The 25995-nt window shown below is 47.5% G+C and overlaps 1 protein-coding gene across 1 annotated transcript; it reads right to left on the bottom strand.

Annotated features, from left to right (window-relative positions):
• Nucleotides 1-25995, bottom strand: LOC125759134 (uncharacterized). The gene is made up of 4 exons (XM_049417456.1): nt 25844-25995; nt 983-1160; nt 182-306; nt 1-113 (listed from the first exon to the last, which is right to left on the bottom strand). The coding sequence occupies exons 1-4, from the start codon at nt 25993-25995 to the stop codon at nt 41-43; spliced, it is 528 nt and encodes a 175-aa protein (XP_049273413.1). The 3' UTR covers nt 1-40.

Below are 25995 nucleotides of genomic sequence, written 5' to 3'. Positions count from 1 at the left end.
AACAGTGCGCATGGCGGTGTGGGCCTTGTTGTAGTAGTTCTCAGGGGTGCCAGGAGCTGGTCGTCCGGGCACTGGTGTCAGGAGGCACGGTTCTAATGGATAGCTGGAGTCTCCTGCACGAGGGCGGCATGACAGCTGTAGTGATAACGTCTTGAATGTGGCAAGCATTGACAGCACTTACCAAGCAAGCCGCAGTTTTGCTTCCAGGTGCTGACGGAGAGGGCTCCCCCACCATACCCATGAGTCATGACATGACCCCAGGAAACATGGACTGACATCCAGAATCCACAGGTCGGCATCACATGTCTGCAGAATTCAATTCAGTCAAAATTGTACCCATAAAATACCTTCGGTACAATGTTGGCTATTATGTTAAGTCTGCACTGTTACTGTTAAAACACAGTTAAAACTATGAACAAATCATCGACAGGGTAGGACTTGTACCATAAGTTCTAACACGCGGACAATGCAGTGTCAAAGGGTAGTCTGCATGTTTACTGCTTGGAACAACCCATCTTCCAGCCAGCAAAGCTGCTGTATGTTTAAGGCAATGTATCAAATACCTACAACATGAAAAACTTGCGACTGAAAAACGGGTTATGAAACAATGCATATTTAATGTACGTGTATTGATCCATGTAACGTCCATCACGACAATGAACAATAAGGACATAATACGGCACATTCTGGGAGCGCTAATCTTAACAAATACAAATCGAGAATCAAGCTTCGGGTACACATGGCGAACGAGCAACGGTAATATTATGCACTGTGCGGGCCGCTGAACCAACGTGTACTCCGCGTCACATGATTTCATCGCTTATCCTAAGCGAAGTGCCCTGAAACGAACCAATTCTCGTTCTGGATAGATCGAAAATACCGCTCCCACTATACTCAGTTCCAACAGCCTCAGTAAAGCGGAAATTTTAAGCGATATAAATGAAACAATTCGCTACGCATAGAATGCATGAATAATACTCACGATCATGGTGTTGAATGCGTAGAATCCCTTCCGCGACATGTAATGCGTCGTGTCCGCGGAGCTCAGGCCATGGGGCTTCTGGATGGCGATGAGCGTACCATCCACGCACCCGACCACAACGGGAATCCGCTCGAGCCGCGCGAACGCCGCCTTTGTTCGCTCTTCGAGTCTGTGGTCTCTGGAAAAGGCCACCCACCGTTTTTGCCCGCGACAACAGTAATGGCGTGTTCCTGACGGACGACTGCGACAGGCCGAAAATTCCTCGCTGCCGACAGCTCGCTGGAAGCATCCGATCGCAAAAAAATCTCAGCGCGCACAACACCTTCCGCTCTGTTGAAATCCCACTGGTTCGTTGGCACCCGATGACGGGGTTGAGTTCGTCGCACAACCAACGTACAGCACGTTTCGAGAAACGAAAGCGACGCTGGAATTCACACTCGCCATCTCTTCAAACGCATTTCGCACCTCCTACCATTCTGCATCTGCTTCGAGAAACGCCAACGTAGCAGGGAAGCACCGTTGCAAGCGCCATTTTCTCAGAATCAGCTGTTGCGGCAGCCGCAACCGCCGCATCACTCGAAATATATGCCGTGCGACGCCATTGTTCGCTCGAGAGAACGCGAGCGAACGGGCTCGCTCTCCGTTCACTTTTAGCAGACGACATGCTCGTTATGACGCGGCATGACGTCACCAAAAAAGAAAACATCAAGGAAAAAAAAAGAAATGGCCACGCCCCTTAGAGTGGCGTGAGTTGTCCGGCTTCAGCCAATCGCGTGCGATCATCAGAACGAACGCGAACGAACGGCGCAGAACAGAGATCTCCGATCGCCCCCCCCCCCCCCCCCCCCCATTTGCGTAGGGAGCCTACATGAACGACCGTTGTGGTCGTTCATGTAGGCTCCCTACATTTGCGCCTGGCGTAGCGTCGCCGGCTCGGCGTGACGAAACGCAACGTCCTCGCGGGCGCTCGCGTCCGACGTCGGAATATAACAGCGCCCGCGAGTAGCCGAATCATGGTGGTGCTGCGTCATCGTCGCCGCGCTCGCCGTGCCCTTTCCTGTTGCTCTCTCGATTTCGCCCCTCGACGCCGCTTGGCGGATGCACATTATCCAAAAAATGGCACAAAAAATGCACGTTATCAGCAGCATGCGCGTTGCTATGGAGACGACTGCCCCGCTTTTCGTAGCGCCCTCCAAGACGGCGCCGATGAAACTGCAAGTCATCTGATAAGAACCCGAACATTATCTGGACGCGAGTGGATTGCGGATTCCCATGCGTTGGGGGAAGAGTGTCATCAACTGAGTATATGCTTACACCGTGCACGAGTGGCAACGTTGAAAGGTGCGCTTGTTTACAGAAGATGCACGCTCTCTCAGGGCGTTTACGGCACCTTGATTCCAAAAGATAATGCGTTGCGAATGATAACACGCGCCTGACACAATCGCAACTTGTTATCGCGGCACGTGTTATCAGTCGCAACACGTCTTCTTTTGGAATCAAGGTGCTGACAGCGCCCTGAGGGAGCGTGCATCTTAGGTTAAATAAGCGCACTCTTCAACGTTGCCACTCGTGCAAAGCAGGTCTGCATGTCTATAAGGCCGCGCATGCTCCTAGGCACACCACGTCCGTGCCCGCAACTGCCGCAAGGTGTCGCCCCGCAGAGCGAGGCCGGCTGCTCGCGCGCTATACACGGACGTGGCCGCGGCTGTACAGTCGCGGCCACTGTTAGAGGGAACGCGGCACGCGTGGCCTAGGCACCCTAGCGTGGCCGCTCTCTTCGGTCCACCAAGCGGGCGTCGCGCGAAGTATTGCGGCGCAAGCGCAATCAGCGCCAGAGGCGGAGTTGACTGCGCGTCGTCTGCTACGGTGTGTTCCACTTCGCCGCACGCGCTCTGGTTCAAAATACTGTAGCTATGGAGCTCGATAGAAAGTATTTTAACTGGGTTATATGGGAGCGCCGTTCATGCTACACCCAGTATTCGGCTTCGAATTTCAGACGTTCGTTTTCGTCGCAAAATGAAGTTGGTCGCTGAAATTTCACTTGGTTACAAAAGGAAATAGAGCACCTGGCATAAGATTAACAGCGTGTGCCTTGGATGCTTCACATGTCAAACAGCGCATTTAGACGGCGAAAGTTACGCCCACTTTTGATAAAACTGTGCTCGTTATGAGTTTAAAAGGGGCTGCATGTGTTCTTAGTGTGGCATTTCGTCAAAGCAATAGCTTCCGGCATGGCCAGAGTTCCTGAGAATGAGCGCTGGGAAATCGTCGAGCTCTATTTTAAGGGTAGGTCGCAGCGAAAAAACGCCGAAGCGACGGGAAGAACGCTCAAAGCAGTCAACAGGATCGTAAGAGCATTTAAATCTTGCCGCCGGATCAAGGATGCTCCGCGGAAGCCGAGGTCTCGAATTACGACTGAACAAGAGGATGCTTGGATCGTTGCGGCGGCAGCCGTGAAGCCAGGTCTCTCTGCTCAGCAAATCAAAAATACCCTCGACTTGAGAGCATTCGTGACAACGGTCAAGCGACGCCTCCGGGAAGCGGGTCTGATGAGCAGGGTTGCAGACCAAAAGCGTCTTTTTTTGCGCTCAAAACAAAGAAAAAGGCTGCAGTTTTTTCGACAGCATGCGCAACGTTCAACTGAGTTGCGCAAGCAAGTCGTCTTCACAGACGAGTGCACGTTCACTACATCGTGCGATCAGCAAGCCCGTATTTGGCGCCCTGACACCACCCGGTAAGCTACACGAGAATGTGTTTTTGCAAACGTGCTTTTTGTAGGAAAGAAATGTGCTTCCAGCATGGGCTTCCAATTCTGTACTGTGAATACGGTTAAATGGGTGTGTCATTCCGTTTGCATGCATAGATCTCGAGACTCCCGGATGCTTTCGTATTCATGACGATTATTAATTATGAGGTTTAACGGCCGACGCTACACAGGCGATGCGACGCGTCGTAGGGGGGGGGGGGGTGGAGGGGCTCCGGATTAATTTTGACCACCTAGGAATCATTAACGTGCACCTAAACCGTTTAGAAGAACGCAATGGCGACTTATGGGAGTGCGGTTAATCGTAAAGGCATTTCAAACACTGCACGTTTAAACATAGCTTGAACAAGTTCGTAACGGCTTCAGCTATCTGTACGTTTCCTTATTTTACGCGTTCACAATCGGTAGTCTAGACACCCAAATGTCCTTTTCTTTTTTTCCTTGATGCAGGTACCAGCCAAAGTTCTTACAAAGAGTCTCGAAAAGCGGAAGGTCAACTGTGTGTGGGGCATGATCACAAAAGATGGTCTCGGACCTCTTGTGAGAATCGACGGCAAGTTCACAGCGAACAAGCATTGCGAAATTTTGACCACAGTGGCCCATCGCGAACTTGCAAAGGTGCACTTCTCCGGGGCTGGTCCTGTATTCCAACACGACCGTTCGCCTGTGCACACTTCGAAGAAAGTTGAAGCCCTGCTACGCCAGCTCAACATCGCCATTTTAGAGTGGCCGCCCCAGTCACCAGACTTCAATATTTTTGAAAATATTAGGGGCCAAATGAAAGCGGCACTCGCATCCAAGCCCCTCCATGGAATGTCAAGGAGCAGCCTTTGAAGAGCAGTCTACGCTGAATGGGAACGCCTTAAGCTGGTTGCCACCCTTGTGGATTCGTTATACAGTTCCCTGCCACGTAGGATGGAGGGCGCGATTGCCTCCGGGGGAGACGCAACAAGGTACAAAAATTCGCTTTCGTCATTGGTTCAGACATTAAACCCTGCTGCCTCGATTGTCTCCGAAAAGAAGGAGACCATCATCTAAGCTTCATTTGCAGCCGTGGTCTTGGCTTCATCGTATATATAATAAATCCGAAGCACAGATTTATCACTATCTCTTGTTTGTCGTGTGATTTTTTTACTTCCTTAGAGTGCCAATTCTGAAACCCACCCTCTGTGATCAAAAGGAACTTTTAGAAGTAAAAGGCGCAGTTAATATTTTAGGCGTACAGCATGCCTGCGCGCTTTAATAACTGATTTAGAATAGTATCTATTGACGTGCCATTGCTACAGGGGGTGGGTATTCCAAAGCATGCGCGCAGTCTAGGTTTCGCCGCTCGAGGCGAAGTTGGAGGCACCGTAGCAGACGACGCGCAGCTAACTCCGCCTGTGGCACTGATTGCGCTTGCGCCGCAACAGTTCGCACGGCGCCCGTCGCGGCGCTCCGCGGAGCGCGCTCACCCGCTCCGTGTTCCCTCTAACAGTGGCGTTGACTGTACATCTTTCTACATGACATAGGCAAACAATAAACAATTGCAGTCCTACAATCTAGAAACGGAGACGCATGTTTAATGGTGCACTGAAAACGACCCTTTTTTGTCGACAATTTACGGTCCAGCTTGGCACATATTTTCCCGAGTTTGTTTGGCGCAGAAAACAGGACATTTAAGCCGTACCTGCTGCCAAACTTCTTTAGATTGTCTGCTATTTTTTGCGCATAGGGTATCGAGACGTATTTCTTCTTATTTTCTTCAAAATCGTTCTTTTTTGGCTGCGTCATAGACAGGCCTGTGCGCACATTACGAACTAACTTCTGCGCTGTTCTACGCAGAACATGCTCCTCTTGACCAGAACTTGTCAATCTAACGACCTGTTTACTGAAACATTCATTAATTCGTTCCGGACATGACTTGGCCAAAGCCGCGCGCAGGCACGACTGCAGTTAAAAAGTATTTTGTTCGAGTTAGCAAAAAAGCTAGCAGAATTAGAGATGAAGCTGTCGCGTTATTGTTGAACCACAATCTTGAAAAGGTCGCTTCTTCAGTGAAACGTTCGAGCGACTTGCACCTTGAGTTGTTTTTTGCAGTTAAAACACATAAGCCTGATGTTCCATTTAGGTCTATTGTGTCAGAAAGACTCATGGCAACTGAAAGTTTCTACTTTTATTCAAACTCAGCTTGTTACCTTGAAAGTATAAGACCCTTTCAGTGTACCGAACTCTGATTCATTGGTTGGCTTCTTAAGAACCGCAAACCCTGGAAACTGCAATTTTTTTAGCATTGATGTCCAGGACCTATACTATAGCATTTCACATGGTCCCTTAATGCAAGTGTAAGAGGGTGCATTACTGATGATGATGACGAAATGGAATTTGTAAACAAATGTGGCGTGTCAGTGGGAACTTTTCTTGAAATACTATCCTTTTACTTGCAGTCAACCCATGTCTAATGGAATGGGCAATTGGACAAACAAAAGTCTGGGATATGTATAGAGGCAAAGGTGGCTCCAGTACTGAGTGCAATTTTCTTGGGATGCGCGAACCAAAAAATTGAAGCAAATCTAAATGGCCTTGCAATGGAAATATTTCGCTATGTGAATGACTATTTGGTTTTTGTAAAACACAATGTGCTTGACAGAGCGGTAGAAGATATCTTAAGTGTTCAAGGAATGCAGCAGGGGGCTAGAAATTACTTGGGAAGTGCCAAGCGACGGCCAACTTCAGTTTTTAGATTTGCCGTTAACACGTAGGCCGGATTATGTGTGCTGGTCATACAGTCCGCGATCAGAAAAGCCCCTGCTCAACTACTCTTCCAAGCACTCGAAAACAATAAAAAATGACGTAGCCTACTCGTGCCTGCGCGCGGATTTGGCCAGGTCATGTCCGGAAAGAATTTATGAAAGTTTCAATAAACAGGTTGTTAGATTGACAAGTTCTGGTTACGAGGAGGATGTTCTGCGCAGAACAGCGCAGAAGTTAGTTCGTAATGTGCGCACAGGCCTGTCTATGACGAAGCCAAAAAAAGACAACGATTCCGAAGAAAATAAGAAGAAATGCGTCTCGATACCCTATGCACACAAAATAGCACACACTCTGAAGAAGAAGATTGGCAGCAGGTACGGCTTAAATGTCGTGTTTTCTGCGCCAAACAAACTCTGGAAAATATGTGCCAAGCTGGACCGTAAATTGTCGACAAAAAAGTATCGTTTTCAGTGCAACATTAAACATGCGTCTCCGTTTGTACAGTGTAGGACTGCAGTTGTTTATTGTTTGCCTATGTCATGTAGAAAGACGTACATCGGTCAGACTGGCCGCTGCGTTGCCACAAGGCTGTCTGAACACAAGAGGTTACTAAAAAGTAATGCGTATTCCCACATTAGACGGCATTGCTTGGAATGCGGTTGCAAGCCGCTGCTCTCTGAAACGGAAATACTTTCGAATCACAAGGATCAGCTGACCAGGGAAGTGATCGAGGCTTTCCATACCACAAAAAGAAAGGATGATAGCATCAGCCAAGCATCCGTAGTTCTGAGTGATAGCGAAGTATCTTTTTTGGAAAATCATCAAAAGCCGTTGTAACTTGAAAGTCATGGTCACAAATGGTACACCTGCATGTATGTATATTAACTATGTTGTCTTCGAATTAAACTAGTTGCGAGAACAGCGGTAGTCTTTTTATTCGTTCCTTGTCGTGTCTTGTCGATATGCGCTGCTTCCCACGTAAACATGAACTATCACCAACTCGCCCAACTTTCAACTTTACTGACCTTCGGGCTCTCAATGACAATTTGCGATGAGAACACAAGACGTACAAACCACCGCCATCTCCTGATGGCGGTGGACCACACCCTGTAGAGGCACGCAGACATAGCGACGCGTGGGGTCGGTTTTTAAAGCGCGCTCTTCAAACCCTTCGCGCCATCTCGTTAGTGCTGATGTGCCAACCAGCTGATGTACCACGGATCCCGTAGTACCCCCACCGGTAAATGGTGTATATAAATAGCTCGCCGTTAGCGTAGCGAAGACCGCGCCGTCTGCGGCCTAATTGACTCGCGCCGCGCGCTGCGGAGCGAGGGGTCGTAGGATGTTCTCCCCGGTGTCGAAGATTTTTCTTGGATCGCGCAAAAGCAGCCATCTACGTAGCAGACAAAAATTTTGCAGCCGTATTGAAGAACTTAGCGCAGAATTTTCTTGTTTATTTAGGGCGATATTTGGACAGGCTGCGGAAACTGAAGCTGCCATTTCTGTTCCGAACTTCTGCTTGTTATGTTGTTCGTTTAAAGTAAAATACGCATTTTCATGGAACATTTCAGGTTCGCTGTGAAGTGTGCAGAAGAAAGTTCTTACTGAAGGACGTATGTAAATAACAACATGTTTTATACCATCCATGCAGCTGCCCCACTCTTCCTTCTATTACGAGTTTTCTGTGCATTCATTTGTTTGCTCATTTCTTTGTTATGTGATCGGGCTTCCCCATGAAAAGCTGTGAACACCACTCGGCGCAGGCTACGCCGCAGTGATCGTGACGTTTCGGGGTTGTTTAAATGGTTCCCATAAGATTGCGCACACGACACAAGTGAAACTTTTTCTGGAGCTAACGCGAGGCCCAGCGAGAACGCTGGAATTAGCGATCACTCATGCATAATAGATAGCGAGTTCTGCAGACGATCAGATTACCGACGGCCGGTGACTGTGATCGCCGCTTCAGTGTGGAGAGCGCAGTGCTTGCAGTTGGAGTTACTATTCTCGGCACACGTTCACCCAACAAAGTTTCGTCTCTACCATCGCGACTGCCGCCTTCTTCACCGTCATTACCACATAATATCTGGTGAAGGTGTTGCTTTGTTCATGATCTGGGCGCCCTGGCCAAGTGGTGATCCAAGCTTAAGCCGCGAACAAGAACGATGTTTGGCATCCCCCTAACCATCGCGCGCTCTGTCAGCAACGCGGGGAAGCCGGCCATGCTTACCGCCGCTATCAGTACCGCGGGACGGGACCATAGGCGTGCGCAGGGGGGGGCAAAGGGGGCGAGAAGGGGGGGCGCAAAGTCAGCCCTATACATTGTAGGGGGGGCGATAGGGGGGGGCGCAAAGGCAGCCGCATACATTGACATAATAGGGAGGGGGGGCGCTGCGACGAACCTTCGCCCCCCCTGAAGGGCAACCCTGCGCACGCTTATGGACGGGACTACTAAGTTTGACGTTAACGTGCCCAGTCCACAGCGCCGCCTGTTATCTCGCGATATGTGGGTGACGACCACTTCGAGCGTTGCGTTCACCATCGCGAGGACGCTACTGGTCTCCCTGGCATCGGCTATACACTGGCACAACCCGGGGCCGGCCACTTAGCCTTCGTCTGGCGTACCTAACCAGCAGCGGATGGAGGTGCGGTTGCTGTTCTTCGTAATGCCGAATATCTACTGCCGCTGACGACAATGCTGGGGCGAAATGCTCGCGGCCTATAAACGAAACTTCGCCGCCGGAAAGAAAAGCGGAGAAGCCGACGCAGCCGTGATGTGGCGCTGCGGGTAAACCGCAACGGAAAATGAACTAGCGACCTCGACGTCTTTATCGGCAGCCAAAAGTTCACCGCTTTTCTTGACCCCGAAGCCTACTACACTGACATGAGTGGATCCTTCGCCTCCCGGATGAAGAAAGGTATGACTGCATGTGAAGGCCCCCAATTCGAACGGCTGGAGGACACTTATTAACGCTGAGAGCAAGCTGCACGGCAAGAGTCACAGTTAATGAGTCGGGTGACCCTGCGACATTCTTCATCTTGAAAACGACAATTTTCAGCATTAAAAGAAGTTGAAGATGGGGCAGAAATGAGGAATCGACAATACAGTGTAAACTCTGGTTCCTTCGTTCTTACCGTCCTGTGAATTTCTCTTTTCTGGTCACGGCTCTCACGAGCAACTCGTTGTGGAAATCCGGAAACTCCACCATGAAGTGACAGAAGAAGGGTACACAGTAATATTGCAGCTTCTACGTAGTCACTGCGGTATTCAGGAAAATGGCCAAGCGGGCGCAGCTGCCGGATGCCCTCACCACGTCGTCAGTAGTGTCACCGTTGCACTTTCAACATCGGACACCGCAAAACTGCTTTGTGTGCTAGCCCTTCATCTAACGTTGAACTTGTGGAATTCACCCACATCTACAAGCCCACTGCAGCACGCTTTGGATCCTGATCTCCAACTACGTATTCCGTCCAACCTCTCACCACATGACTCTGCACTGCTGGTTCGTCTGTTCATTGCAGAGGCCTTCTCCAATGCCTATTCATTGATTATTAGAATGGCAGGTGGCTGGTTATGTGAAGTCTGCGGGTGCAGGGAAAAGATAGCGAACCTTCTCTCATTGCCCCCGCTTCAACTCCGATAAAACAGCCCTCTCAGCCGCACTAGGCCAGCTGGACAATTGTCCCCTAACACAGAACAATGTTCTAGGGCACTGACCCCCCCGGTCTTCCACGCGAGCGGCCCTGAGGGCATTGTTGCGGTTTCTCCGAGAAACCGGACTGAACGACAAATTTGACTGTTCACAGACAATGTTGGTGTATAGTACTGAAGCGGTGCTGTATTCAAGAATTTTTGTTTCTTTTGCCACTTAGTGTCATCACAGACTCTTGTTCTGTTTCATTTATTGCACCCCCTCTCCCCTTCACAAGTACAGGGCAGGAAACCGCAGACTTCCTCTAGTTAACATCCCTGGCTTTCCTTATCTTTCTCTCTGTATTTGCTGCCCCATCTTCAACTTCGTCTTCTCGCGCTGCAAAATGTGTTCAAAGTTCCAACAACCCAAACCTTCCGGTGTAACTCATCTTGAATGATTGATGGTTAAGAGGCAATCCCCAGTGTTTAATCCTTGAGCCAGTACAGTGGCGTCATCGACTTTTGCGACACCAGTCGATAACGCTGTCCTCAGAACGAGCGTTACCGCCACGCGCGAGGACTGTAAACCGTGCTTTCAATGTGCTCGACGACAAGGTCACCGTTCCGCCTTGCTTCATTGTTTCTGTTGGCATAGAAATATCTGCAGCTGTTGCCCAAGCAGCTGTTGACAAGCAGCTGTTGCCCAAGCGTGAGATATGCTTCGCGAGAGGCGTAATTGAGCAGCGTGGAGGTAAATCGAAGGTGATGGCGATTCCTTACACAGCAGGAAGAAGCGAGGTTCTCGAGATAAACAAGTTGAACCAGCTCCGCGAAACGGAGCAGGTTCAACTTGTTTTACCGCCGCCAGCAGAATTCTTCGAGTGTGAGTGTGTGGACATGTGTGGCCGGAATGCAAAATTGTGAGGCGTATACGCGTGAGGATTCCGGAACGAAATCCATCAAACTCTCAGCGGATCCAGGCAAGCCTCAAGGTTTTGAATGTGTTGCGCCATAAGCCGTTCAGTGCGCTCTAGCGAGATTTTAGAACTTCAATTTCAACTTCTTTTGTGTTTTTCTATGTGCATGTATGCGTTTCTTTCTTCCCTTTCGTGTTATTTCAGGAAAGCTTTTTTATGCCTCACTGATTCGTCCGTGAGCACCGAAACGAACTGCACGAAAATCAGTTCACACATTTGAAGTATCTGCGCATCTGCCCACACAACAGAACAATGGTGCACGACATACGTACCTTAAAACTGTGCAGTTTACATTCGCAGTTGACGCTATCGAAAGAAGGGGAACTGCAGCGACACGCAACCAAAATGTACTTCGCATATGTGCATTGCATTGCACACGACGTTGGGATCCACTCTGGTTGTACAATTAGATGTCTTCGTCCTAAAGAAATATAATTTAGTAAAGCGTGGTCACTCAAGCCGTTTCGCCGCCGAGAAAGCAAATGTGTAAACACACACCAGGTCGCGTAGCTGTGCGCGCATCCACTCTTTAGTCACCACCTCTAACAGCCACTTCAAGAGGACCACCGAAACGAGAGATTAGCAATAATTTTTTGGAAGGGAAAAATATCAGTGATGTGTACAATCCTACTTGTCGGCTCTACGTCGTGTCCTGCCGAGGGCGCTTAATGCTGAACCGCTACATTCTGTACAGAATGCAGAGAAAGTGCTCTTTTTCTACATTTATTTTGCGCCGATGGTACATCGCATTCATATGGTTTAGATATACACATGTGTATAACGTGTGTATGTATATCTAAACGTGTGTATCGAAACATGTGTATGTAGCCCAATGGTATAGGCAATTGTATGCGGAGAGTGTGTGCGTTGGTTCAACTCCCAGCACCAGAAAGAAAATCTGTCTTGTTTCATTCATTCATTTCTTTATGGCGATTGACGTCCCAAATCTCGGAATACATTATCACTCTGGCCAGTCGATGGTGACGCTGACAGCAGTGCAGTAGCTTGGCCTCAGGGCCTTACGGAAGTGTCCTTTCTTCACGTAAGTATATTTCTCTGTCCTCGTTGTCGGGAATTCGCTCGGACGATTAGCGTGGCAAGGCGTTGGACGTGATTCGGGTCTCAGCGATCTGCTGGGGCTCGAGGGTGCGGCAAGCTGAAGGACACCTTGGCGTGCGGCAAGCTGTCTACCTTCACTACCGTGAACGGTTACGTGTACCCTCCGATGCCCGAAGGTCTACCCAAGCTTAACATCGTGGAGGAGCGACAGGTTGCACCACGACTACCGTTCCTTTGTGTGTGTGCATTATGGTCGCTGTGTCCTTTGATGCGGTACTGACCGTGACTATCAGTCAGGCACCGGATGCACATGAACGGCAGTCGGCGCAGAACCAGTTGCTCCTGTGTGGCGTTCGGACTGGGCGGGCCTTCGGGCATGGGAATGTACAACGTTCATGGTGCTGAAGGTAGATAGGTTGCCGTTGACATCATTGGCAGTTGAGCACATTAAAATGGCGGAGCCTCTGCTACCGCCGCAATGTTTGTGAAACCTCGAGGCTGTTTTAGACAGTTCCGATAACATTGTTCGAACGGCGCGATTAATTGAGCTTTTTGTGGAGCTAACGCGAGCCCCATGGATAACGCCGGAATTTTGCATCATTCATGTATAAAAGACGACGCATTCAGCTGGGGATCAGTTACTAACGGCCAACGGCTGTGATCGCCGCTGTAAGTGTAGAAAGCGCATTGCTTGTACTTGGAGGTCATAGCTTTCTTGGCACAGGTTCGCCCAGTAAAAAGCCTCGTCTCTACAAGCGTGACTGCCGCTTCTTCACCGTCACTACCACGCGACAATATCTGTGACACGTCTGCCATTCCGCTTTGTCTATTGATAGAAATGGGCACACTTCAGTGATCCCATGTGTGAGTATGCCCGCGACGTCCAAAAGGCCCCCCGTCGTCTTTCTGATTCCTACAACAAGGAGGAGCGCGTCGGCAAAAGTCGTCATAGTAATGCCGAAGCAATGAGACCTAGAAATCGTCGGCAAATAGGAAGCGCCATAACACATGGCATAGGAGACGTAGAAAATGAGGTAGCGTGGGGTGTGGACTAATTATACGTAAGAAAATGTAGGTTATTGCATTACTGAAAGCGTGTTCCAAGAAACTGTATCTTCTCAGTGAAGCTGACGTCGCTCGACACCGCGCCTTATTTGTCGGCTGCCATGTGACCTGCGTAACCAACGAGATCACATCCTTCATTCTTACTGCGCACTACATCCCAATTTGCCATGATGTTGTATATGTCAGCCGCTTGAAGCGATAAGATTGGGCCCACATACCGCGGCCTAAGGCCCACATACTGCGTACTAAGAAGCACCAGGAAAGAGTTTTCGCATCCAGCGATACATTTGTTGGATGGGATGCCCTTAAAGGAGCAGTGACATGAAATTTCAAGATCGACACGTGGCCTTTACTCGATAGCTAACTTTGTGTGCAAATGTTTTTGTGCGAAGTACGAATTGCATCCGTTGCGTAGAAGTTATTTTATTACGAGGGCGAACAGCGTACGAAGGCTCACCGGTGCGTTCAGCACCCTGCGGCATCGACAGTATTATGACGTGTTCCGCTGGCCCTAAGGCCACGCCCCAGGCATTGAATCACGATGCTCTAGCAATGACCACGTCAATGATCTCAGTGTCCTCATGGTGCCAGCCAACAGCGACGCGTGGCTTCCCTTCGATTTTCTGTGTTGGTTGTCTGAAGTCCTGTGTCTTCGCCGCGCCGCTTCGAATGCCGTGTGCTTGTCAACGTGTGATAATTGGGAGCGACGATCTCAACTGCATTACATGGCACCATGTCGTAAAACAGTTGTGCGCGTCGTACATTAGTGGCGTTTCAAGTACCGCAAGAAGGAATGTCTTTGTCTCGGACAGCTGCAAAGTTTGCTTAGAAATGCTTCCAGGAAGGACTGCGTATGCAATTTGCGTCTCTCCACGCGTCTCCGCGTTGTATCGAACGTTGTCGTTACGCCTCCTCAGGTGCTGGTCTTGCACATACAGCAAATGTGCTGTTCTTTGGAGCTTGATGGTGACATAGGTGAAAAGCGCCAGCACGGACGCCTGGCTGGGGACGAGACTAGCAGAGCGCTGACAGCACGTGTGTGTGCGTTTGGGGGGGGGGGGAGGCGAAAGAAGGCGAGCCCGGCGTATTGGAAGAATCGGCAGACGCGAATGGTGGTCTCAGCTGTGCAGACGTATTTCACCTTTAATAAATCGCTGAAATAAATTTATTGCCCTTATTCACTGGACTGCTTACTTTTGCGCACAGGACAGGGGCGCCTGCCCTGTCCAAAACGTTTCTTCATGTTCTGCGTTCTTTCCAGCCAGCATGACACAAGCGTACGTCTCCAGGTGCCTACTCGTCCCTGCTCGGACCGGCGTCGACTTCAGAATCGCTTCTTTGCAGAGGATCGAAGCGAGCGTGATTCGCAACGTCTCAACTCGCACCGATTTTGAATACCTCAATATTTTCTTCATCACTTGTAGACAGTGATGACGGCGGCGACCATGGTGGTGGTGACGACGACATGACTACACGTGCGTGCCTAGCAGACGAACTGACAGCTGAAACTCGCGTTACTATTTTGTGTGGCCACGCGATCAGACGGGGGCCCTTTCGGGCCGTGACCGCGGGGGGGGGGGGGGGCGGCAGCGCTGCCAACGCTGCAAAGTGACGGGCTTTGGCCACGTTTTTAACCACGCTCGTTACTGGTCATACTAATCAATATTGCAGATATTTATTCATCCCCCCCCGTGGCGTTATCAGTGGTGAATTGGTATTAGGGGGTCGATAACTGTGGACGCAATAAACTAGACATGGGTAAAGTTGATGTCACTCCTGTTTTAAAAACATTGACATACGAGCGCACGAGCTTGCTTACAAAACACACGCTGCAGCGGATTTGTAATTGCGCACCGTGGTATAATTCCTGAAATGCACTTGTGCTTTCAACAATTGCTATTAAATAATTTTATGTAGTACACTGTGCGCGAGACAACAATATTTGTCGTATTTAGAACGCTTTCTTATTCATTAAAATTTCTTTCTGTATTTAACGACTAATATGGAATTAGCTTCTTCTCCGTTCACCCAAAGCAAAAAGCAAACCTTATTCCTCCAAACCAAGTTACTATGGGTTAAATGATAGTGGTAACAAAGACGCCATTCGTAACGTCATAACAACGTGAACTATCAACTATGTTCAAAACCATTTAAACTGTATGTTGTAAAATTTAAGAAAGCGATTTACCTGTTCTTTTATTTCAGTTAACAGTACCTGCACTAGCCTACGTTTGGTTTACATATTGAAAGTGCGTATGTGTGAAATACCATTCAGTGTGGATCGAGAGATTCACCTGCGTCATTAGAATATGGAGGAGTTGCCTCTTGACCTAAATATCTTCAGGCGAAAACACCTGAAAAACATCAGGCGTATATGCAAATGAAAGCTCCTTTCCCAACCACTGTTTTTGCGAATAATTGGCTATAAACGTTTGCTGAGTTCCTGGGATATTTTTGGTTTACATTGCATCCAGTGCGCTCTAAGACAATGTACCTCATGAGCCTTCTTCATAAAGCATTTGGCGCAAGGCCGCCTGCTTTAGCAGACTTTTGCCACGCACCTTAGATACCCGCATGGTTACCTTAAGCACACAATGTTGGCGATCGTCTCCACTGCGTACCCAGAACTCCCACACTAAAATCGTAACCATGAAATGCCACACCGATGTGTCCAGCAGAAAAAAAAGACCCAGATAATGTTTTAATGTTTTTTCTTGTTTACCGGGATGCTCTATACTAATGAGGTAGTTCCCATAGCAAGCAAGTGAGTGTTCAAGATTGCCGGACTGTTAAAACACACCGTACAGCTAGACTACAATGCCAAAAAAGTGGCTGTAAGCTTGCACTAAGCCGCGCAATGCTAGATACACAGCGAAGCTGATTAGTCTCATGCTGAATTATTGCTGTATCTAGGCACAACTCTTGCTTGAACCTTCGCTTTACCTTGGATTGAAGTTGGCTGCAGCAATGTTGAACTTTTGCTTGAACTTGGCTTGAACTTGGCTTGAACTTGGCTGTATTGGTGTTCTATACTCCAGAGCATCCTGCCACTGCGGTCTCTTCCGTTCCGTTTCTTGGGCATAATATTCCGGATGGAATCGGCGCTGCCGTTGCTGTTCTCGCGCAGTGGCAAGCCTTGTTTCTCGGATCGCCGCTTCTTCCTCGCAAATGCCGTTTATCTTTGGGCGAGCCATGACTGCGCAAGGTTAGGCGAGAGCTGTACCATACCTTTTTTAACCATGAAGTATCACGTGACAGTGGTGTGACTGTGCTGACGCGCACGTCTTTGTTGGGCTAACTGTTGCCTTTTACCTTTTTGATGGAGGTTGCGTGTAGTGGGATTTACCCAATTTACGTGGCACATACGCGTTCATGATGATGACAGTTTTCTGATAGGCCACACAAATGTCTGTGGCATGTACCCGTTTGTTGGGCTAACTGTTGCCTTCTTACGCTGGCGGGTTCGATGCGGCGATGTGGTCAACAGCGAGGTGACATCACGGCTCACCGCATTTTCTAATCACTAAATGCGCTGTGCCGAAATGGACTGTGGACATCTCCTTTGGATGAACGCATCGAGAATAGCTCCCCAGAAGTTGTATATTTTTCTTCTCCAAAAATATCACGAGTATTGCCTGACCTTAACGCTGCCGCGTCCTCCAGCCTAAATGGCGACGACCCAACTGGCTGGATAGCATATTCTTGGAGTCTTGGACCTAGTACACTGTGCATAAATAAATAAAATAGATAAGTACTATATTCCTCATTTTTAGTGCACCAGTGGGGAATAGTGGAATGTACCCAATTTCTTTGTTGTATACCCGTTTATGACGATGAAAGAGTGCTATGGGGTGGATAAGGAACGATTTGCTGAACAGCTTCGCTATTAAAGGCTTTCTAAGGGCATTGTTTGCCAATGTAAGGCATATCTCTCAATCCATAATTTTATTCAAGTGAGGGGAGACAATTCAAATTTAACAAAAGCGCAGTTTTGAAGACCAATTACTTAACACCAAGCTTATGCTAGGAGCGCACATTGAACGGCTGAGTCAACAGGCTTATGACTGCTGTTATAATTTGAAAGTCATTTCTGATAAGCGACAGGGAGCAGAGGCCTTATGTATGCAGCATTTGTACCGGATTCTCCTATTGACAAAGCAAGATTGTGAGTGAGTTGTGCAGGCCTCCGCCTGGACAAACAGATTGGGTCTGCCAGACCAGTCGGCCTCTATGGCTTGAAATATTCCACGGGCTCACACGGGTCATACAGATCTAAGTAATTGCGGTCAACTCGCAGGCTCACCATAAGAATTAAGGGAAACATATTAACAATGACACATGCAGATGAGCTCTCTTCTCTGCCACATAAAGCATGTCACCTAATTTTGTTCGATAAGCGACGACAATGCTTTTCAACACGAAAAACATAACAACATCTCACTATCTTTAGCATATGCTTGCACATTTCCTAATAAAACAGAATAATGTAAGCACTAGAGGCGACGATGACAGTACCATACATTTTGAGGAAAATAGAGAAAAAAGAAATTCGTTAAATAACAACGTTATATTGATTTTCGCGAATGATAATGTCATTATGCGCCATGCTCAAACGCACAGTTGAGACACAGATTTATTGTCCACAAAAAACAACACACTTAAGACATGTCCACAAAAATTCATGTTCATGTCCACAATGGAGAACACATCGTTAAGACACAGATTTCATGTCCACAAAAGAAGGCTGCACGATTAACTTTTGCTTAAAATTAAACCGCGAGGAAAGGCTAGCTTCAGAACGCGCGAAACGAATGTGTTAAGTGGTGTGCTGTGTACACCACCAAATAATTATTCATCTTTATTAACAAAGCCTTAACGTGCTAAATGCAAAACGGCTAAGGTAATCAAGGTAATATCATTTCGCAAAGGAGGTATCAAGACTGACGTTTCCATTTTTCGATCAAATTTGCTATCACGCATTACACGTAAACTACTTGAACACATTATTCTTAAGCGCATTACTAGCTACCTCGAAGAAGAACACGTCCGATGACCATTTTAAAGCTGTCTTAGGAAAAACAATAATGTTTGCACTATGTCGCGCACGCCTTGGAACAGCGAAGCATGCGCCCGTCGCCGCTCGTACTCCCCGTCAACCGACACGTCTAGCTTCGAGATGCGTGGCTTCCTCCTCGGGTGTACGTACTTTCTTAGGACGCCCCATGACTCTGGACACGATCGGGATCAGCTAAACTATGGACTATAGAGCGGAAGTTGCGCGCGATGTCTCCGTCTATGTGCGTGGCTTGCTTGCGTTGTCTATCTTTCTTTTCTCTCTCTACTTCTTTCTCTCTCTTTCAGTGATGCTCTCTCTGTCTCACTTTCTTTTTCTTTCTGCATTTCTCTCATTCTTTCTGCGCTATGCTTCACTCTCTCCCCTCCTCCTTCCCCCTCCTCACCATCACATTACTCCTCCTTACGCTCACTTCCCTTTCTACCCCCTTGCTACACTATACTACACAAGGCTATGATGTGCTCTGCTAGCGTTCCTGTATTGCCGAGTGATTAGGACGCGCGTTCGAATCCCGTCTCGTGAAGAATTCATTTTTGGCAAGAATTTTTCGGTTTCTCTTGCTTTATGTCTTTCTTTCCGAGTTCTATTTGTTTCTCTCTTACATTCTGTCTCTCTCTTTCTGGACAAAACAGGTTCAATGTTGGTAGGACTCAACGATTCCCGAAGTGCCTCGAAAGTATTTTCCAGAAGCATCATTCAAAAGGAATCAGAGTTGACGCAACTTGTTGTTGCAGAGTGTGTGTCCATTTGCTTTAGTGTGGGCCTTAGTTATCGATGCAACATTTTCCATAAGCGTTCGCTTACCTAACGGACTGAACATTTTGTAGCGTTAGCTACACTTGCCTAGCCGGAGCCGATTTCGCATGGATCCTCATGAGCCGTGCTGCGCATACGCGAGGATCAGTGATGTCACACAGCTGGCTCACCGCTCTCGGCGCTCTCCGCCACCGCGCTCTCTCTGCCACCGCGAACTCACGCTCTCTCCGCCACCGCCACAACCGCCGCGCGTGACTCGCTGTTGCTGGTCAGCGCATTCGAGAGGAGTGACGTCGTGCCATGGGAGACACACTGGCGCCAGCGCGCGCGCAGCTATTCGCCTTCGCTGTGCAGTCGCCGTCTGACTGCGCTAGAGCCGATTGATAGCGCTTCTGACTGGCGTTTGCAGGTGGGTAATGCCATGGAGAAGGAGAGCGCGAATGCTGCTCAACGGCGCAGAAGAGCGGAGAAGCTTATGCCATCGGATCCCGACGTAGTTGCCTGGCAATCAGCGGTTCAGCGTACGAAGAATGAACAGAAGGAGGCTAATAATCCTAGACAACCTGGAAAGCTAAGAATAATCAGCTGAACCTTTACTAACGCTACGTATATCCTGGCATAGCCGAGCTAAGCCACTGCAATTGTTTTTACTTGAAATGACAAAGAAGCGTTGGTCAGGAATATCTGTAAGTAAAATATCGGAACGTCATTGTAAAGTGACATTATTGCAATAATAATAGATAGGGTTCTGAGGGGCTTTACGAAACACTCATTTATGACGCTCACTTCTGATCAAATTCATGTGCGCCCCAGAGATTCCATTGCGCCCATGCAGCCCCAATATTTTCGCTCCCACCACAAGTGAGACTCGGCAGCTGAACACAACATGACGCATTTGGGGCACGTGATATTAAAAATAACGCTATTCTTTTCAGCTGGCTTGAAGCCATGAACTTCAAAAATATATACAAGCTTCAATATATTATTGTGTGAAACCACGATTTGCTGTTGCGAGCGCGGACTTACAACTTATAAATCAAATAAAAGAAAAATTCGGCAGATCCCACGTACCGTGGGAGTCGATATTATGCGAAGCATGCGGGGGGTAGGTGACTGTGGCGTAAGTTTTTTACATAGCGACACGTTACAAAATGACGCTAAAGAAATGTATAAATTTTATACGCATATATATATATATATATATATATATATATATATATATATATGTTGCAGAGCCGCACATGTGTTATACAACCAATTGTTTACGGTTGGGTAACGCTACCAAATGCAACGTCGGTATTACCAACACCAGAATCGATAAGCTGATATGTAGTGCTTCTACGTGTCCCGAGAAAGCACGCACGTTTCACGAACCCGTGTGCATGTGTTCAAGAAGTTCTTGAGAGTTCTTGAACAAGGGCATCATCACCGTGATCAGTGAGCACCAGCAGCTGGTCATGACTTGTTATAGGATCCGGTCGTGATCGTGGTGACGAGGGGTCCATGTGTAGTGAAGTATGTGATATAGTAGAGCTGTTGGAATTCGTGGATGCCTCGGTCATTGTGTCGACAAATTGTCTGTCGATAGAGCCGGCGACATGTCGGAACCTGAACTCGCCATTCTCGTTGGTGAGGTATCGGCCGTCGAGGCTGGTAGGCCTGGATAGTACTACGTAGACAAACATCAGTGGATGGTGTTTGTCGTATTCGTAGACTACCTGGGCGTATGTGGGCTACGTAGCGTAGTCTACAAAACAGCTGTCAAATAATCTGGCAGCATCCTCGGTCAGCATGAGGCCATCGCCCAGCGTCATAAGACATGAAGAGGACACTGCGGCGTTCTGGTGGACGAAATGGACCTTACGGGGCGGTGATGTGGATATCATATGTAACTTTCGGTAATGTATTCCTCCGGGGTCGAACAATGCATCAGTATAGCTTGCTGAGTAATAGAAATACAAACATAATGTTTATTAGACTGCTATAAAAGCGGAGCCAGCACTGGAACTACAGACGTTAATCTGATATGACGCCTGTATCGTAGGAGTACAAATCGTAGGAGTATCATGTAGTGTTTATTGCTTCCTTGTAAAATTAGATAGCCAGCGCCACAACCAAAATTCCCGTTGCACCGATATTACGCCTGCGTAGGATGTTTTTCCAAACCAGTTTATAGACCTGGCGTGGCTCAGTGGTAGAATACCTGATTGCCACGTAAAATGCTTGGGTTCGATTCCTGCTGGGATCCTCATTTTCATTCTTTCCATTCATTGAGTCAACACTGCCGATGTTGGTTTTCCTTAACGCTCTGGCATTTAAGTTACCAATGCCTGTTCTCGCCGTTCCTGGGTAGATATAAACTGTCAATCACCTGTGGCGCATACCCGTACACCGCGGCCCGTGGTCAACGGGTATGTGCCACACGTGTCTAGTGGAAAGGGTTTGACGACGTACGCGAGAGGATTTTTTACGTTATTCATGTCATGACCCGGCAATCATCTTTGTCAAATCGTCTTACCCTCCCATGCAAATTTTGGTCTACACCAAGTTAAGGAGACGATCATTAGAGCACCCCGACGTAGGCGGCTAGATAGATAGATAGATAGATAGATAGATAGATAGATAGATAGATAGATAGATAGATAGATAGATAGATAGATAGATAGATAGATAGATAGATAGATAGATAGATAGATAGATAGATAGATAGATAGATAGATAGATAGAAACGCTCAAAGTGCCAGAGGTTCGCTAAGAAATGCTTCGGATTTAATAAGTGTTATGTTTGTCCCTTCCTAGTGTACTTGCATTAGTAACCACAGGAGAGTTTATAACGGGCTCTAGAAATGCTGCTCTTCCAGCTTTCGCTGTGACTGTGCTGCGCTTTCCGCGCATGCCAGGTGTTTTTTAACAATGCTTGGGACTGGCACGCTCTTTTGAATGCATCATATATTATGTTTCAAACAGCAAAGCAGTGTTGTAGTGTAACTTGTTGTTGACATAAAACGCGACACCGTCCGCCCATGCAAGACGACTAGTGCTTGGAAGCATCCGATTTCCACCACCAGCTCGTTTGCGACTGCATTTTGATTATTTCATCGGAGATTGACTTAGTGAGTTTCCACGATATTCCTATACATCCTACCTGATTTGACTCGTAATCCGGAGCTTCGTCAAGCGCATAATATTGCAACACAGATCATTATTCTTAAATGTGGGCTGCGCAAGCCGCTACTCAGTGCTATTCTTTGCTGCAGTCGGTGAGAGTAACATGGTGTTTATTGGTCTAGTTGTGCCTAGGCTACATACCCGAGCCCGGCATGCATGCTGTTCAGAAGTTTTTCGACCTTGACCTCACCTGCATTTCTGAATTTCCCAACATTTGTTCATGGCAGCTGTCAGCAAATGGTCCTGGTTGTGCGATTTAACTAAAGCAGCAACTTTGGCAAATGTTTCTTTTGTGTATTTTTTTGGATATGCGAAAATGCATGAAAAACCAGAAAATGCCGCATTGTGTGCACTGTACAAATATACTTGCAAGCCGCTCAAAAGCTGGTTAGGGAGATTCCAACAATAGCTATGAATATCTACCTGCTCAAAGCTTTACGTGATTATCCCTTCTGGAGGGTTGTCCTTGGTTTTATTCTATTAGTACATTTCTCATATGTCATGCCTAAAGCTAAGAAACTGCCCAGGGCATTTGGATATTGAAAAGCACGCTCACTTCAATCTAAACACATTGCTTTCTCTCTACCATGCTTTCATACATTTATCACTTCATCTACTGAATGAAATGCATTGCAGTATTGGACAACAGATATAGCTCTCATCTAAACCTTTCACAATACATAAAACACTAGGTCATCCGCATTACTACTGTCCAGTCAGGGTGATTCAGTGGATATGCATTTCTGCAAGAGCATCACATTATCACCCTTCATAAACTATTGAAGTTAATTATTGAACATTTTAGCTAGATATAATGATTTCTGAAACAATGTCTCAGTATTTTCCACAGAGAAACAACTAATAAAAGTAAAAATCGATGTCCGTCAGCCTAAAACTTCTTGTGGCATAATATAAAGCTCATTAGGGTAAATGCATTTCTCTATTTACAGTGGTGGCAATCTAGAACAATACTCGGAATAACGTGTACCGGCCTACTAGCACAGGCAGTTTCAAAAATCAATTATTGTCTTAGTTACTTCCTTTGTGACTTCAGCGATGAGATTTACAATGTTACTAACAATTGTTGGGGTTTAACGTCCCAAATCCACGATATGATTATGAGAGACGTCGTAGTGGAGGGTTCCGGAAATTAAACTACGTGGGGTTCTTTAACATGCACCTAAATCTAAGACACAGGCGTCAAACATTTTCGCTTCCATCGAAAATGCGACCGCCTCGGCCGGGATTGGATCCCGCGACCTGCTGGTCAGCAGTCGAGCACCGTACCCACTAGATCACTGGGGCAGGTCGAGATTTACAATGTTCCGTTTGCGATATTTTCATTTCAATAAATATATCTCTATAATGTGATGGCATATTTCACTGCACTTCTTTCCTGGCTTTAGTACTCGTTACAAGTGTGCCGCTTTGCTATGATTGATTCTACGTGTCCTTTAAGACAAGAACGTTAAAGAGCCCCGTCACTGTAATGCGGCTGTCCATGCCAGTAGCATTGATTCTGACAGAAACAACACAAGGGATGCAAAATAAAAAGGAAAAGTTTTAGCCGGAACCACAGTCGGGTGTTGGATCACACAGCCACGCCAGAACCGAGCCTTTTAATGTGGTGGAGGAGTTGCGTTAAGACATATAATATTGCTTGCAGAAGAAGAGAATCGGACAAGCTATCACACCACGTCAGTTTAGAAATGAGTGGGTTGTGTGTGTGGTACATCCATTACAGAGCGCTCTGGCATAATTGAACGTCATCATCAGGAACAGCTACGTAGGAGAGCGCATTGCCTTATGGACACGCAGCGTGTACTTTGCTAATTTGCAAAATTGTGAATGCTGGGGATGGTGCTGAAGGGTAGATATGCGACACACGTTGATTTAAAGGGGCCCTGCAACACTTTTTGAGCAGCGTCAAAAAGCGCTGCCAATCGGTAGTCGAGGCTCCCGAGAACACGCGAGCCAAATATTTTAGCGAAGCGAGCGGCCTGGAATTTACAATAAATTCTCTAAGTCGGCTGAAAATCGCTTCCTCTTCTCTCGACAAATGATGTATTAGTCCGCAATATATGACGCGATTGTCGGCAGTTCCACCATTGGCTGATGTTATAATCACGATAACACCCTCATTATTACCTTCGTTGTTAATTTTGAGTTCTTCCAGTCTTTAGTTCTTTGTTGTCAGCCCGCACTCACTGTGCGCCCGCATTCGAAGAGCAAACAGCATCGAAGTACCGCCACTGGGAGAAGGGTGCACGCAGCTTTGCCGTGTTGAATACGATTCAAGCGCGAGCAGTGCGACGAGGCGGTGTATCGGAGTGTGGGTCGAAACCCATCTCAGCTGTCCTTCGTTCCAAACGCGCACGCAGGTTTGCGTCCATGGTTGGCAGAGCGATGAAAACACTACGGCAGTTCGAGGTGCCCACCCAACATTACCAAACCGACTCGCAGTTTTCAAGCACGCGCGATACACGGTGCGATGGCCACCGCTCGACGACGAGCGCGCAAGCCGACCGGAAGTGGCGCCACAGACCACGTGGTTGCGCCGAGAGGCCAGAGAGAAAATAATAAAGAAAAAAATGCCGCCGTACCTCCTCGCACCTCCGCCCTCCCTCCCTTCACGCCCCGCGCAGCTTTCCGCGCGCTCGCGGCGTTGAGTTGAGGGAGAAAGCTGCGGAACGTGATCTCTATAATTTGGTAACACCACTTAGACCTGACGGATTCGAAAAACTTTTGCGGCATATGACTCGTGAAGAGTCATACGTCAATAATGAGACTATTCCAATATAACTAAGAGAGGTGTTGCAGGGCCCCTTTAAGACATATAATAATGTGGCTATATTTTTGATCAACCGTTCAAGCTCACTGAAAACCTTGTTAGATGAGTGAGTGCTTATTACTTCTTCGAAATAAAGCTTCTAAGCGCTAGCATTACAAATATTAGTGTTCAGATCTACTACAGTAATTACTGTAGATATGAAATTATCAAGGAATTTTAAAAGTGCATCATAAAAGCGTACAAAAATTGGATACCTTTCTCTCCGGTGGGCGATCGCAGGCACAATACACAAAGGATTTACAATTTAGGGTAATAACTTCATAGACGGGCGTGGTCCACGTACACATTGAAAAGACTTCGGGTTTTTTTTTTCTTAAGCGCAAAAATGGACACTGAGCCTCCTCACTTACTATCACGGTTTAGGCAGTGGCAGTTATACACCGGTAAACATAATGGTTCGGTATGACTATGAAACAAAATCTCTGTGAATTAATTGGAAAACGAACATCACGGCACTCGGTATTAATTTTTTCGTATTCACTTCTTCCTGTGCACTGGTTTAAATGAAGACTCTTTATACCCTTCATGAAGTCGTTATAGCTCTGTTTTTGAAGTTCAAGCGTTTTACGTTTTTTCTGGGAAAGAATAAATTAAAAGGACGGTAGTTTTTGACTTCCGTCGTGTGGGCACGGCCCCGCACCTTTACAAATGGGCAAGGGGGAAGTAAAAATGATAGGAAGAGAGAAGATACGAAGGAGACAGTAGATGACAAGACAGTTGCAGGCGGAAGACGAAGCGAATGCGTTAGTCTATATGGCTATGAGTTCCGCAGGAGCCACACACACGAGAAGGCCTAGGAGGGCTTGTATCTTGGAGTGTGCGGGAAAGAGGAAGTCATCAGCAGTTATTGCCGGGAGACCGAGCAGGCGATAGCGGCGCACCATCTTGCGTTGTCCACCGGCCAGAGCAGGGCAGCAGTGAATCATGTGCTCCAT

Source organism: Rhipicephalus sanguineus, chromosome 7 (assembly GCF_013339695.2).
Source record: "Rhipicephalus sanguineus isolate Rsan-2018 chromosome 7, BIME_Rsan_1.4, whole genome shotgun sequence".
Lineage (NCBI taxonomy): Eukaryota > Metazoa > Arthropoda > Arachnida > Ixodida > Ixodidae > Rhipicephalus > Rhipicephalus sanguineus.
Note: the sequence above shows the minus strand (reverse complement) of the source record. Positions and strands in the feature narration are given on the sequence as shown.